Here is a 15195-nt window from a genome sequence, read left to right as displayed (position 1 = left end):
GGGGCCGACATTGTTCTTTGAATTACGAATTATCCGTATTTCGAATTAAACAATTGAAATAACATGCAAAACCATACCCCATGTTTCCGGGAATGAGAGCTTCTTCGTATTAGGCAGGATTTAGAATTAACTAATTTTGAATTATCGAGGTTCTACTGTACTATGAAGCAAGCATTCTTCTATATTGACAGATCAAGTTACAACAAGTGTAGATAAAACTAATGAATAGGAAATTTATTTTCCAGCTTTGCCTTTTACATGTGTTTAGTAAAGGAACTTTCTAGTTTCTTTTCTCTTCATAAATGGCAAAACACAATATTTCAAGACAAACGATGTACACTTTTCGTCTTAGCAATATTTTTTGCAGTAAAATACAATGGGAAATACAGTAGTAGTAATAGCAGCAGCAGCAGCAGCAGCAGCAGCAGTAGTAGTAGTAGTAGTAGTAGTAGCAGCAGCAGCAGCAGCAGGAGGAGGAGGAGGAGGAGGAAGAAAAAAGGCAATTTGTACTACATTAATCACACATGGCTGTATGAAGTCATTGCACCAATATCACTCGATCTTCAAAACAAGGAATGGGATCACAACTAAACATGGTTCATTTACATTTAGGAACAAGACATCTCACAGTCTCTTTCTACTTGGAGCTGGAATGCCAGGAAATGTGTCCTGAGATTGTCTATACAACTCTCTACATGACTTGGGATGTTGATCCAGACTTATCACCTATGTTACATATCAACATTATCTGTGTAAAACACACGAAGGGCTTCCCATTGTTTAGATCTCAGTAGAATGTGAGGTCGCTTCCTCCTCATAAAATTCACAGCTTCTTCAGGTTTCCAACCATGTTTCTGGAGAAAGCAAAAGTAAAAGACATTAAACATGATATACTGCTATATTTCAGAAAGCAATTCAATTTAAAGGAATAAACTCAAATTTTACAACACTTAAAGGTAGTACAATGTAACAGTAAGATGACTCTTTCTTAAAGGTTAAGTTAAAAAAATACAAAGACCAATAACATTTCAAACTGCTGAAATAACAGTCGCTACTGTTTATAGGTTCAATCACACCAAACTGCTCCAATAAAAGTGGATATAAGTCCAAACCCGAACGGCCAGTTTCCCTAGTTCCTATTGGTCATTGGTTCCCAACCTTTCTTTGTTCATGGTACGCTATCCTTTGTAGTGAGTTCACACTGTACACTGATGTACAATTTTGCAACAAAGCAGGACACTTGATCGAGTGCACACACAGCTAGTTTTTGAGCAATCAGTAGTTTTTAGGCTTGCAGTCATTATACCATTTCATCTGAGTTCTGGCATGTATTGAGGCTGTTAGTTTGACAAGTGTTATATGCATCAATGTGATAATTTTACTTTTAAAAACTCTCAGTTCTACAGATATTTTCCTGGAGAGATTTTTGTTTTTTAAAATAAATACTGAGTAAAGTTTGTAACTGTACAAGTGTATGATCCCCACTTTTTAGGTTAGGAAATTTTTGTAAAATAATTCGTAATATTGAAGTCATGAAAATCCTGTCATTTTGTTCATTTATAATGTAAAAACATAATATTTTAAGAAGAATTTGTAGTAGGGAATTTTGTATCTGTGTAACTTTAATTTGTGTAAGAGTCTGCACATGGTACGGCAGTGAAGGTTGCTCAAGAATTGTGCAACACGGAAAACAGTGGCTATATCGGGAAAGACGGTTGAAGTCAGTTGGAAGTGTTTCAACATGTGGTTTAGAAACCCGGGCTTAGACCGGGAAGTGGATGCTGAAGATGATAATTCATCAATGTGGACAAACTTACAAGTTCACCATTTGCAGATCGGCAGCTTGGTAACCAATCTGAAAACTCCAATTTCGAATGAGGTTGCATTGACCAAGAGACGCTTGAAGATTTTGGTAGATGCTACTCCACATGGAGCGAGTCTATATATGTGTGCGTGTGCAACGAATTTCTGAGCTTGCTTGTTATGGAGTGATGGACAAAACATAGTGTGCGTGCGAGCTACAAGTTTATTTTTAATGTGCACGAGTTTGCGGTTACTGATCACTGATACTGAGGTTACTGTTGAAGACGATTGCCACTGCGAAGTCTTTGCTGTATGAGTTCTTCACGGATGCATTACTGCACAATTACCGAGTCATGACGAGTGCATTACTTGTTAATTCACATTCCCGGTGAGCGGTTAGTGGAAGATGCTACCTAGTGTTCTTTTGTGAGTAAGACTATGGATTCCTCACTGAGGAAATGCACATTGTGGGCAGCCTTTTATATGTGTAATATGGAGGTATTATGTTGTGCACAGAACTAATTACGACTTGATGGAAACGTAGCCAAAATGTTTATTACTTGCTCATTCTTTGAATAATACGACATGCTTGTCATTATTTATTAATCCCGCAGCAGGCATTTTACATTGTGGATGTGTATGGCTTAGTAACAGAGTATAGTGAGGTGGCTGGGTTTGTTTTTTGTAAAGTTATGACATGTGGTAAGATTCCACGGTGATGATGCCATTGTGCTAATGTGCTAATGTAGGATAATCAATTTGAAGCTTGGCCTGTAGAACTATGTACAGTTGTGGTATATAGTTTGTAGATATGGTTTATGTATGTTTATATTTTCTCATCACATGATGATAATTGTTGGTTTCTGTTTTGTTTTATTTGTTTTTGGGAGTAAATTGATGTAGTGAAACTTGTGGTAAATCTTTTATAAGTGTAGTGAGAAAAAACCTGGCATGCTACCTAAAGTTAATTTCAGGTGTAAATAGCAACAGGTAAGGTTATAAAGCAAGTTTGGAGCCTTGTCAGCCTGATGACCGTCGCCTTGGGAGAGGGAGTTGCTCGTTGCTCTCTGAGTTAATTCTTCCTTTTTTTTTTTTTTTTTTTTGCAGGTGGCGCCCAATTTTGGTTATTTATACTTATCTTAGTCACCATTTATCCATTTAATAATTTCAATAGCTTGTAGATGTAACAATTGGCGCCTCAACGTGAGGTCGAACGATATCCAGACTTGCTATATGACCTCGATAGGCACATTTGGGCCAGTGTTTTAGTGAGCTTGTGTTAGGAGTTGTGTATCGGTGTTGTCATGTTTTGAGTACAATGTTTATCAGTAGAGTATGAATACTAGTGAGAATAACAGTAATGTTATAAATTTGAAAAGGAGAATAGTGCATAAAGGAAGTATGTCTGTTAATAATCAGGAGAGCAGCTCTGACACAGGCACACGAAGTTTTGATGAAAGTCTGAGTGAAAATATGTCTATGGAAAAAGTGTATGGAATTGTAATGGGGGGTGAAGGGGAAGGTAGTGAGCAAAATCAAAGTAACATGGAGGAGTAATAATGAGTTTATGAAGTTAGTATTAGAGCAGTTGGCCAAATTGAGTGATCAAGGGAATAATTTCAACAGCTTGTAGATGTAACAAGTTATATTAATTACTTTTACTAGCAATAAAACAAAGGCTCAGAAGTGTCATGGCAAGGTACTGTAATGCGCTACATTCATTGAGAACCACTGCTCTAGGAAGTTGGTAAGACAGATGTCCCAATAAATAAGTACATACATATCGCTTGTTTTCGGTCATTACAGTATTAGGTTGTTTCTTTTTCCGGCGTAATCTTTTACCATACGTTTCCTCTTTCAGTTAGTTTATGAATTTATTTACTCAAAGGTAGTTTCAGCAGACTGCAGAGCCTAACAGTTATAAACTATAATGAGTACTAACGTTGTCACACATGATGTTGAAAGTGGTGTACTCTTACATTCAAACATTCCTGTTACCTCTCAATGAAATTTCCATCCATGCTCTTTAGTTCTGCTTCCATCATACACCCAATTTCAGTAGTTATATTGTTTTTAAGTTCTTCTACAGTCTGTACACTTTTTAGGTTTTCCACAAATGAAAGTCACACACGGTAAGGTCAGAAATGATACTGACACCAATTTAAAAAATGGTGCAAGTATATTTCTGCAGTTCCTCTCTGAATTTTCCGTATCATTAAAAAATACAGTCCCTATTTTGTGTTGTGCTGTTATAGTGCACCACCAACGTTAGCAACATGCAATGAAAATGAAAATGCACAGCCTGTTTCCAATCATCCGACTCGGTCAGGAATGGAACGAATGGAGCCCCCATCTAGCGGCAAGGATAGGAATTGTGCCGGCTGCCGAAGCCTGTCGCACTCCTCTGCGAACACGCAATTAAATTTGATTAATTAACCTTGAATTTTCTGTGCTCCAATTCTATTGTTTTGTGAAGCACCATGATCATTTAAGTGAAATCATGCTTCATCAGAATTTATTAAATGCGGATCAACAATGCTTTTAAAATTGCAATTACAAAAATGGACTTGTTTACAGTCGTCACGAGGTTATGAAGTTTAGTAGCCATATTGGACTGAGGTTTTTTGTGATGCGCAATATTTTTTTGGTGAGTGCTTGAATGATACGCTAATTTCAGCAAAGTTAGAAACGTCATTTACGTTTAGGAACAAGGCATCTCACAGTCTTCCTACTTGGAGCTAGACTGCCAGGAAATGTGTCCTGAAACTGTCTATAAAACTCACTACTACATGACACGGTTTTTACATATGTGTCACAAAAAACTCTTTACTCAAGCAAGAATATTTGGCTGGCATTTCCATGATCCTAATAATGTAATGTATGTAACATAAACACAGTTTTCAAAATGAACTCATCGCTCTTACATTTTACAAATAGATTGTTATTCAATGCACTACACTCAGTACAGGACATCGGCGGATGAATGCTAATTCAAGAATTGGAGCTAGGTCAACGATCATTTCACTTAGAGGAAAATTATGAAGGATGGTTTTCTAAATGGTGCCAAGTTGAAAGGTGGTCGTTAAGGCCACATATTATTATTATTATTATTATTATTATTATTTGGGTTCATGGTGTGGGTTACTGTAGTCACGTCCTAGTTCGTGAGCCATGGGCAACGGCTGAGTGGCCTAGTAAGTGGTCCTGAGAGTCGGGATACCAATTGCTATGGAATGGGATTGGGCATCTCGGACACATTCTGAGTCATGGCCCACCTCGTGCTCAGGCGGCTATACAATCCACCGTTGGTCCATAACGCGTTAGAAGAGAGATCCTCACCTGGACTATGTGTAAGTAGGCTAGCATCCTGCTTCATGAATTTACCAAGCTCAGAACATTTTAAGCAAGCCTCGGACCTATGGGAGTAACGGAGTCCCACTCCCATTTGACAGGCGAGGGACTCCTTGGAAACAAGTTGGCGAACAAAATGGAATTCCATGGGGAGCTATCAATATTAATGGGGCTTATGGAAGAAAGAAAGTAGAACTGGCTGAGTCAGCAAAGAGGATGCACCTGGATGTGCTAGGAGTAAGTGATGTTCGGGTAAGGGGAGATAACGAGGAAGAGATAGGAGATTATAAAGTGTACTTGACGGGTGTTAGAAAGGGAAGGGCAGAGTATGGGGTAGGGCAGTTTATCAGGAATACCACTGCATGCAACCTAGTTTCTGTTAGGCACGTAAATGAGAGAATGATGTGGGTAGATTTGGCAGCTGGAGGAATTAGGACGAGAATTGTCTCAGTGTATTCACCATGTGAGGGTGCAGATGAGGATGAAGTTGACAAGTTTTATGAAGCATTGAGCGACATCATGGTCAGCGTCAACAGCAAGGATAGAATAGTGCTATTGGGCGATTTCAATGCAAGAGTGGGAAATAGAACTGAAAGATATGAAAGGGTGACTGGAAAATGTGGGGAAGATATGGAAGCTAATGGGAATGGGAAGTGTTTGCTGGACTTCTGTGCTAGGATGGGTTTAGCAGTTACCAATACATTCTTCAAGCATAAGGCTATTCACCGCTACATATGGGAGGCCAGGGGTACCAGATCCATAATAGACTATACTGTATCTAAACTGACTTCGAATTCAGTAAATCTGTAAGGAATGTACAAGTTTTCCAAGGATTTTTCGATGATACAGATCACTATCTGATCTGCAGTGAACTAAGTATCTCTAGGCCTAGGGTGGAGAAAGTGAAATCTGTCTGCAAACGAATAAGGGTAGAAAATCTCCAGGATGAGGAAATTAGACAGAAATACACGGATATGATTAGTGAGAAGTTTCGAACAGTAGATAGTAAGCAGGTTCAAAATATAGAAACTGAATGGGTGGCATACAGGGATGCTGTAGTAGAAACAGTAAGGGAATGCCTAGGAACACCTGTGTGTAAAGATGGGAAAAGGCGAACATCTTGGTGGAGTGATGAAGTGAGAGCAACTTGTAAACGTAAAAAGGAGTCTTATCAGAAATGGCACCAAACAAGGACAGAGGCAGACTGGGATTTGTACGTAGTTGAAAGAAACAGAGTGAAACAAATAGTTGTTGAATCCAAAAAGAAGTCAAAGGAAGATTTTGGTAATAACCTGGAAAGGCTAGGTCAAGCAGCGGGGAAACCTTTCTTCTTTTTTTTTTCTTTCAAAATGGCGCCCGGTAATGACGACGTAGTGTTTTATTCTCCGAGTAAATTAACCGTAAAATGTGACGAAAAGTGCAGAAAATGTCGAAGATTAGTGAAAAATGGAATGTTGTGTGATTCATGTGATCGATAGTGGCATTATAAGTGCGGAAATTGCCCTAGAGACGTAAAAACTAATGAAAATATTGACTGGATTTGTGAGCAGTGTGTTCGGAATGTTGTTGTTGGGGACGGCGTTGACAAAGCACCGAAAACAGTCGATGTGGAATATAAAAGTGCATTAGAAATTATAAACATTCTAAAAAAGGACAATGAGACTCTTAAAGTTGAAAATCAAGAATTAAAAGAAAGACTGCGATCGCTAGAATTTGGGACTGACCATTCTTCGAGTGATATACCGGTACAAGTAACAAACTCGAGCACGTGGTGTCAAGTAGTTCGTGGATGGCCGGCCAAGAAGAAATCTACAACTGAATTTCCGGAAATAAACATCAGAAATAGGTTTTCTGCCCTAAATAATTTAATTCTGGAAGAAAGTGATCGCGCGCGTGAAACCAAATCATCGCGATCCGCTCCGTTGCCGTGCCGAGTTTAAAATTTAGGCCTAGAATTCAGATTCAAGACCCAGTTAGGCCTAAATCAGCGAAGATAGCTGTGTTTGGTGATAGCCAAGGAAGGGGAATAGCGGGAGTGATTAACGACGAGAATATAGCAGCAACCGGAGAAATATATCCAGGAGCTTCTATCAGCAGTGTTGTGGAAAATGTAGAAGCAGCAACTAGGAACTTCGGGAGCGGCGATGCAGTCCTTATCATCGGTGGGACGAACGACGTAGCTCACGACGACGCCAGGAATGTAAGATCACAACTTTAACATACACTAGGGAAGCTGACCCACACTAATGTTTTTGTAGTGAACGTGTCCCACAGGCATGATTTGAGTAGAGACTCATGTGTGAACATTGAAGTGGACAAGGTCAATACAGATATTGTTAAATTTTGTAAACATTTTCGGAATACTCAGGTTATTGAATGCAGCAGTTTTGAGATGTACTGTTATACAAAACATGTCCTCCATCTAAACAATTCAGGTAAATGAAAGATAGCAAATATTGTTCTAGATTTTATTACTCTTAAGATATGTACTGTAAAACAGGCAACTCCCTTGAGTTATAATACTGACCAGGAAAACTAGTAGAAAGAGCCAGCTGTACTTCAAGCTGGCTCAGTCAACTAGAAAAAGAAACTCAGGATAGTAAGGAATTTCAAGTTACCCAATTGCAACAGTCAAGTTTTAGGGAGGAAGGGGGTCTGAGATTGCTCTTGGTAAACTGTCAAAGTGTAGTAAATAAACAATTAAAATTCGGTACATTGATGGAATCTTATGAGACTGATGTGGTGATAGGAGTGGAATCGTGGTTGAAAGAAGGGGTGGGTAATAGAGAAGTATTTCCAGAAGGGTACACAGTCTATCGTAGAGACCGAGGAGATAAAAAGGGAGGGGGGGGGGGGTGTTTATTCTGGTGAAGGAAACTTATTGTTCACATGAATGGTTTACCGATGAAAGGGATGAAATATTAGGGATAAAATTAGTTTGTGATAATATGAAGGAGGTGGGAATTATAGGAACATACAGGCCTGGAAGAGAGGAAAGAGACATGGAAATCTTTGAGAAAATAATAGATTATACTCGTAAAAACAATAATAATGATGTGATAATAATTGGGGGAGATCTAAATTTGCCTGAAGTTGAATGGAATGGAGCTGCAAGTGAAGCCCATGAACAGAAACTGGCAAATAAGTTAATTTGGGAGGGAGGATTTACACAAGTAGTACAAGAACCGACTCGTCTCAATAACTTACTAGATGTATTCTTGGTTAAACCATGGGAAATTGTTGATAAACCTGAGGTAATTGAAGGAATAGGTGACCATAAGGCTGTAATAATGGATGTAGGACTTGTACCAAAAAGGCTTAATAAGAGGGTTACACGAGACAAGAAATTGTACAGAAAAACTGAAGTTGATGAATTTGGGACTTACCTTAAATCACAATTCAGTTGTTGGATAAGTGAAGGGAGTAACATGGATACACTTTGGGCTAAATTTAAAGGAATCATTTGCGAAGGAGAGAAGAGATTTGTACCTGTTAAGAAGGGTAAAATGACCTCAGACCCTGTTTATTATACAAGGGAAATAAGAAAATTAAATAGAAAATGTAGAATAGTAAACAGGAAAATCAAAGAGGGTAGGGAGAGTAGAGAAACTAGAAAACAGCTAATGAGGGAACTGAATAGAGTGAAAAAGGAAGCAAAAGAGAATTATATGAATAGCATACTTCAAGAGGGTAATGACCACAAAGGGAAATGGAAAAAGCTGTATTCATATATCAGGAATCAAAAAGGAAAAGGAATCCAAATTCCTACAATGGTGGGAGAAGGGGGTGAACACTATTTAACAGATACTGAGAAAGCAAACCTATTTAGTAGGGAATTTAGAGATTCAGTAGATGATTGTCAAGAGTTGGAAACCGAAACAGAAGATAGAGAGGGAGAGAGACAGAGGGAAACAAGAAGCTTCTCATTCACAAACGAAGATATTTTCAGAGAAATCCAACTGCTCCAGCAAGGAAAAGCAGCAGGAAGTGATCAAATTACTGGGGAGGTATTAAAGACAATGGGGTGGTACACAGTGCCTTATTTAAAATTTCCGTATGACTATGTCATAAATAATAGTGTAATACTAAAGGAATGGAAGGAATCTATAATAATACCAATTTATAAAGGAAAGGGTGATAAAAGGAAACCAGAGAACTACAGACCAATCAGCCTGACCAGTATAGTTTGTAAAATACTGGAGAGTTTAATATCAAAGTACATCAGAGGGATATGTGATGATAAAAATTGGTTCATGAGGAGCCAGTATGGATTTAGAAAGACATTTTCTTGTGAGGCACAACTGGTGGGATTTCAGCAGGACATATCAGATCAGTTGGATTCAGGAGGTCAGTTAGATTGCATAGCCATAGATCTTTCCAAAGCCTTTGATAGAGTGGAACATGGAATATTATTAAAGAAATTGGAGGGAATAGGATTGGACGTAAGGGTTACACGTTGGACAAAAACATTTCTAAATTCAAGGGTTCAGAAAGTCAAAGTAGGAAATAATGTATCTCAGGAAGAGAAAGTTTGGAAGGGAATTGCACAGGGTAGTATAATCGGTCCGTTACTTTTCTTAATATACGCAAATGATTTAGGGAACATTATAACATCAAAAATAAGATTGTATGCAGATGACATAATTGTTTATAGGGAAATAAACAACACTGAGGACTGTTCAGAATCACAAAGGGACCTTGAAAGTATCCAACAATGGGTTGAAGAAAATAATATGAAGGTTAATGGAGGTAAATCAACTGTTACAACTTTTACAAACAGGAGCTTTAAAACTGAATTTGAATATACTTTGGATGAGGTAGTTATCCCAAAAGATGGCAAGTGCAAATACTTAGGTGTGAGATTTGAAAGTAATTTGCACTGGAAGGGTCATATTGATGACATTGTTGGGAAAGCATACAGATCGTTACATGTCATAATGAGGCTACTTAAAGGATGCAACAAAGAATTAAAAGAAAAAAGTTACTTGAGTATGGTTCGTCCATTATTGGAATATGCAAACAGTGTTTGGGATCCTCACCAAGAATACCTAATAAAAGAAATAGATAGTGTGCAGAGGAAAGCAGCAAGATTTGTAACAGGGGATTTCAGGAGAAGAAGTAGTGTATCAGAAATGTTAAAGGAACTTGGGTGGGAAACTTTAATAAGTAAGAGAAGGGAGAAAACTAGACTTATAGGATTATATAGAGCCTATACAGGAGAAGAAGCATGGGGAGATATCCGTGAGAGGCTTCAGTTGGAAAATAATTATATCGGCAGGACTGACCACAAATATAAAATTAGATGGAATTTTAGCAGAAGCGATTGTGGTAAATTTTCATTCATTGGGAAGGGTGTGAAGGAGTGGAACAGTTTACCAGGGGTAGTGTTTGATCCTTTTCCAAAATCTGTACAGATATTCAAGAAGAGAATAAACAGCAACAGGGAAAATAAATGAAATGTTAGAGGGCATTCGACCAGTGCAGGCTATTGTAACTAAAAAATGTGTTAAAAAAAAAATTCCATCCCCTGGTCCATGGAGTTAGGACAGCCAAAGTAGGGGACTGCCTGTAGGGGTGAAGTACAGTGGGGACTTCGAGGGTCCTGGGACCGCTACGGTAGCTGTGAAGGCCCTTCAGGAACTCTGAAAAGTGGTGGCAAAAGGGGCTCTGGTTAAGACGCAGCAGGTCGTTATGCTACTTAGGATCCAGAACGGGTAAAAAAAAAAAGTAAATAAATAAATGCAATCTAAATATTAATCTTATACCAGTTGTATAGTATCATTTGAAGTAATTCCACATACTGTATATCAGTTGACTATATTTGTAAGTAGTACAGGAGATATTCAAAGTAGAATTTTGTAAACAATATAAATTTATTAAGGATGAGCTGTGTGTTTAATAGAAAACATTGTTAGCGTAAATTGTATAATATTGTATTATAGGAAAATTTTCTTCTCTTGTTAATTTAATATTAAGTGCTTGACAATAATGTATTTTAGTGTACCATTTGCCACCGAGGTAGACACCTCATTTGCAAATAAAGAGATTTTGATTTGATTTTGATAATAAAAAATCTTAGGGAGGGACGGACAAAGGGAATGAACAGTGTTTTGAGTAATTCAGGTGAACTCATAATAGATCCCAGGGAATCACTGAAGAGGTGGAAAGAATATTCTGAAAATCTTCTCAACGTTAAAGGAAATCTTCCTGGTGGTGTTGCGAACAGCCAAGCTCATGGGGAGGAAGATAATGATGTTGGTGAAATTACGCTTGAGGAAGTGGAAAGGATGGTAAATAAACTCCATTGTCATAAAGCAGCAGGAATAGATGAAATTAGACCTGAAATGGTGAAGTATAGTGGGAAGGCAGGGATAAAATGGCTTCATAGAGTAGTAAGATTAGCATGGAGTGTTGGTAAGGTACCTTCAGATTGGACAAAAGCGGTAATTGCACCTATCTATAAGCAAGGGAACAGGAAGAATTGCAACAACTATCGAGGTATTTCATTGATTAGTACACTAGGCAAAGTATTCACTGGCATCTTGGAAGGGAGGGTGCGATCAGTAGTTGAGAGGAAGTTGGATGAAAACCAGTGTGGTTTCAGACCACAGAGGGGCTGTCAGGATCAAATTTTCAGTATGCGACAGGTACCGGTAATTGAGAAATGCTACAAGAGGAATAGGCAGTTGTGTTTATGTTTCGTAGATCTCGAGAAAGCATATGACAGGGTACCAAGAGAAAAGATGTTCGCCATACTGGGGGACTATGGAATTAAGGGTAGATTATTAAAATCAATCAAAGGCATTTATGTTGACAATTGGGCTTCAGTGAGAATTGACGGTAGAATGAGTTATTGGTTCAGAGTACTTACAGGGGTTAGACAAGGCTGTAATCTTTCACCTGTGCTGTTCGTAGTTTACATGGATCATCTGCTGAAAGGTATAAAATGGCAGGGAGGGATTCAGTTAGGTGGAAATGTAGTAAGCAGTCTGGCCTATATCTTGAAACCTGAAAATAGGTGCAATGAGTACGGTATGAAAATTAGCCTTTTGAAGACTAAACTGATGTCAGTACGTAAGAAATTCAACAGAATTGAATGTCAGATTGGTGATACAAAGCTAGAACATGTCGATAATTTCAAGTATTTAGGTTGTGTGTTCTCCCAGGATGGTAATATAGTAAGTGAGACTGAATCAAGGTGTAGTAAAGCTAATGCAGTGAGCTCGTAATTGCGATCAACAGTATTCTGTAAGAAGGAGTCAGCTCCCAGACGAAACTATCTTTACATCGGTCTGTTTTCAGACCAACTTTGCTTTACGGGAGCGAAAGCTGGGTGGACTCAGGATATCTTATTCGTAAGTTAGAAGTAACAGGCATGAATGTAGCGAGAATGATTGCTGCTACAAACAGGTGGGAACAATAGCAGGAGGGTATTCAGAATGAGGAGATAATGACTAATTTGGGAATGAACTCGATGGATGAAGCTGTACGCATAAACCGGCTTCGGTGGTGGTGTCATATGAGGCGAATGGAGGAGGATAGGTTGCCTAGGAAAATAATGGACTCTGTTATGGAGGGTAAGAGAAGTAGAAGGAGACCAAGACGACGATGGTTAGACTCAGTTTCTAATGATTTAAAGATAAGAGGTTTAGAACTAAATGAGGCCACAGCACTAGTACCAAACAGACGATTGTGGCAACGTTTAGTAAATTCACAGAGGCTTGCAGACTGAACGCTGAAAGGCATAACAGTCTTTAATGATAATGTACACTGACTGAGCAAATGTCATGGGATAGCGGAGCACTGATGCGCAGGTGTGTTGTCTGCGCACCACACGCCCCCTGTGCCAGCGGCAGTTGTATAGGAGACCTTGTGAGCAGTGGCTGTGCATGTGACAGGTGTAACATGGAACGTCGTCGTGAGCTGACACCGTTCGAACGGGGTATGGTGGTCGGTGCCCGAAGGATGGGAAGTGCGATTTCGGAAGTGGTGCGGGAATTCGGCTTCACACGATCAACCGTGTCCAGGGTGTATCATGAATGGCTGAATGCGGGTGTCACCGTCCACAACACACGAACGACCGGCCGTCCAGCCACCCTCGATGACCGTGATCGGCGACATCCGAGGCGGATTGTCAATAGTGACAGACGGTCAACCGTGCAACAAATCACGGCTCTATTCAACACAGGCCATGCTTGACACGTCTCCCAGTGGACAATCTGTAGGAACATGGGTTCTATGGGTTATGGGAGCCGGCGCCGCACACGGGTGCCACTGTTAACCCAACATCATCGGGCACAACGACGCGCATTTGTCGCCAGTCACCAGGGATGGGCACTGGAACAATGGCGTAACGTGATATGGCCGGACAAATCACGATTTCAACTGCACCATGCTGATGGGAGGCACCATTTATAGCGCAGAAAACATGAAGCGATGGATCCTGCCTGCCTCGAAAATGTGGTCCAGGTCGCTGGTGTCTCTGTTATGGTCTGGGGTGCATTTTCCTGGTATGGAATGGGCCCCCTAGTTGTTCTGGAAGAGACTTTGAATGGTACGCGGTATGTTGAGCTGTTCGGAGACCACCTCCACCCATTTTTGGCCTTCCAGTGCCCAGATGGTTCTGTGGTGTTTCAAGATGATAACGCGCAGCCACATCGCTCCCATGTCGCCTGGGAATGATTCCAGGAACATGTAGCGGAGGTCCAACGACTGCCATGGCCACCCAGGAGCCCCGATATGAACCCTATCGAGCATATCTGGGATGTCCTGGAAAGCAGGCTCCGTGCCATGGATCCTGCACCCACGAACAGACCAGCATTGGCGGCCACTCTGCAAACGATTTGGTGTCAGCTGCGTTAGAGGACTACCAGGGACTTGTCGACTCACTTCCACGGCCTCTCACTGCAGTTTGCAGGACCGGGGGTTGCCCCACACGCTATTAGGTGACTATCCCATGACATTTGCTATGTCAGTGTATGTATGTTATTATTATTATTATTATTATTATTATTATTATTATTATTATTATTATTATTACTACTACTATTACTACCGGTATGGCACAGAAATTGCAAGTAATCAGCTTCATTTTCCGTCTCAAAATCTAATCACTAAATTTTACACTATTGAGATTCTTCCACCGTTTTGATACTTTATTTTGCCTTTTGGCAAATTTTTTATTTATATGTCAACAGTACATGTTTCGTTCCTTATTTAGGAACATCCTCAGCTGTTATAGTGGCTTAGGTGAATGGTTAAGATTTTAAACACATAGATTTACAAATACATTGATTCACTTAAAAACTAAATACGAATTAAGATAGACGATATTAAAAACAATGTGGGGTTAGTGTGTTACTGGTATGAGAGCAGATGATTACATGGTTGATTGACTTAAAACTATGTCTATTCATTAGAATAGTTGTTTAAAAAAAATTTCACTTTGTTACATAAAAAGTCTGCATGCAATTAAAAAATTTTTAAAAAAATGTTTAACTTCATAACATTGTTCAAATTGTTGAAAGTTTTTCTTCCTTTCCTTCCAGGTAAGTTGTTGTATGTTGTGTGCTTGCTTATAGTGCTTTTGATTGAGTCTGATGTGGAAACTTTGGAGCTGATTGCTGATCTATTAATGTGAAGGGAGCCTCGTTTCAAATTTCTGAAATGAAATAAAATACGGTAGTGGGAATTTGTTCGAAAGCATGTGTCTTTGCGTAATAATTGCATACAGACTTTTTATGTAACAAAGTGAAAAATTTTTTGAACAACTATTCTAATGAATAGACATAGTTTTAAGTCAATCAACCATGTAATCATCTGCTCTCATACCAGTAACACACTAACCCCACATTGTTTTTAATATCGTCTATCTTAATTCGTATTTAGTTTTTAAGTGAATCAATGTATTTGTAAATCTATGTGTTTAAAATCTTAACCATTCACCTAAGCCACTATAACAGCTGAGGATGTTCCTAAATAAGGAACGAAACATGTACTGTTGACATATAAATAAAAAATTTGCCAAAAGGCAAAATAAAG

At 39.1% G+C, this 15195-nt stretch overlaps 1 protein-coding gene across 1 annotated transcript in view; it reads right to left on the bottom strand.

Moving 5' to 3' along the window:
- Positions 1 to 503: 503 nt before the first annotated feature.
- PTPMT1 (protein tyrosine phosphatase, mitochondrial 1) overlaps positions 504 to 15195 on the bottom strand; it is a 187957-nt gene continuing 173265 nt past the window's right edge. The window contains exon 4 of the mRNA XM_067142317.2: positions 504 to 854. Within this exon, the coding sequence (XP_066998418.1) occupies positions 732 to 854 (123 nt within the window). The 3' untranslated portion in view covers positions 504 to 731. The remainder of the gene's footprint in view (positions 855 to 15195) is intronic.

Source organism: Anabrus simplex, chromosome 2 (assembly GCF_040414725.1).
Source record: "Anabrus simplex isolate iqAnaSimp1 chromosome 2, ASM4041472v1, whole genome shotgun sequence".
Taxonomy (NCBI): Eukaryota; Metazoa; Arthropoda; class Insecta; order Orthoptera; family Tettigoniidae; genus Anabrus; species Anabrus simplex.
This window is presented reverse-complemented; position numbering and strand designations above follow the sequence as displayed.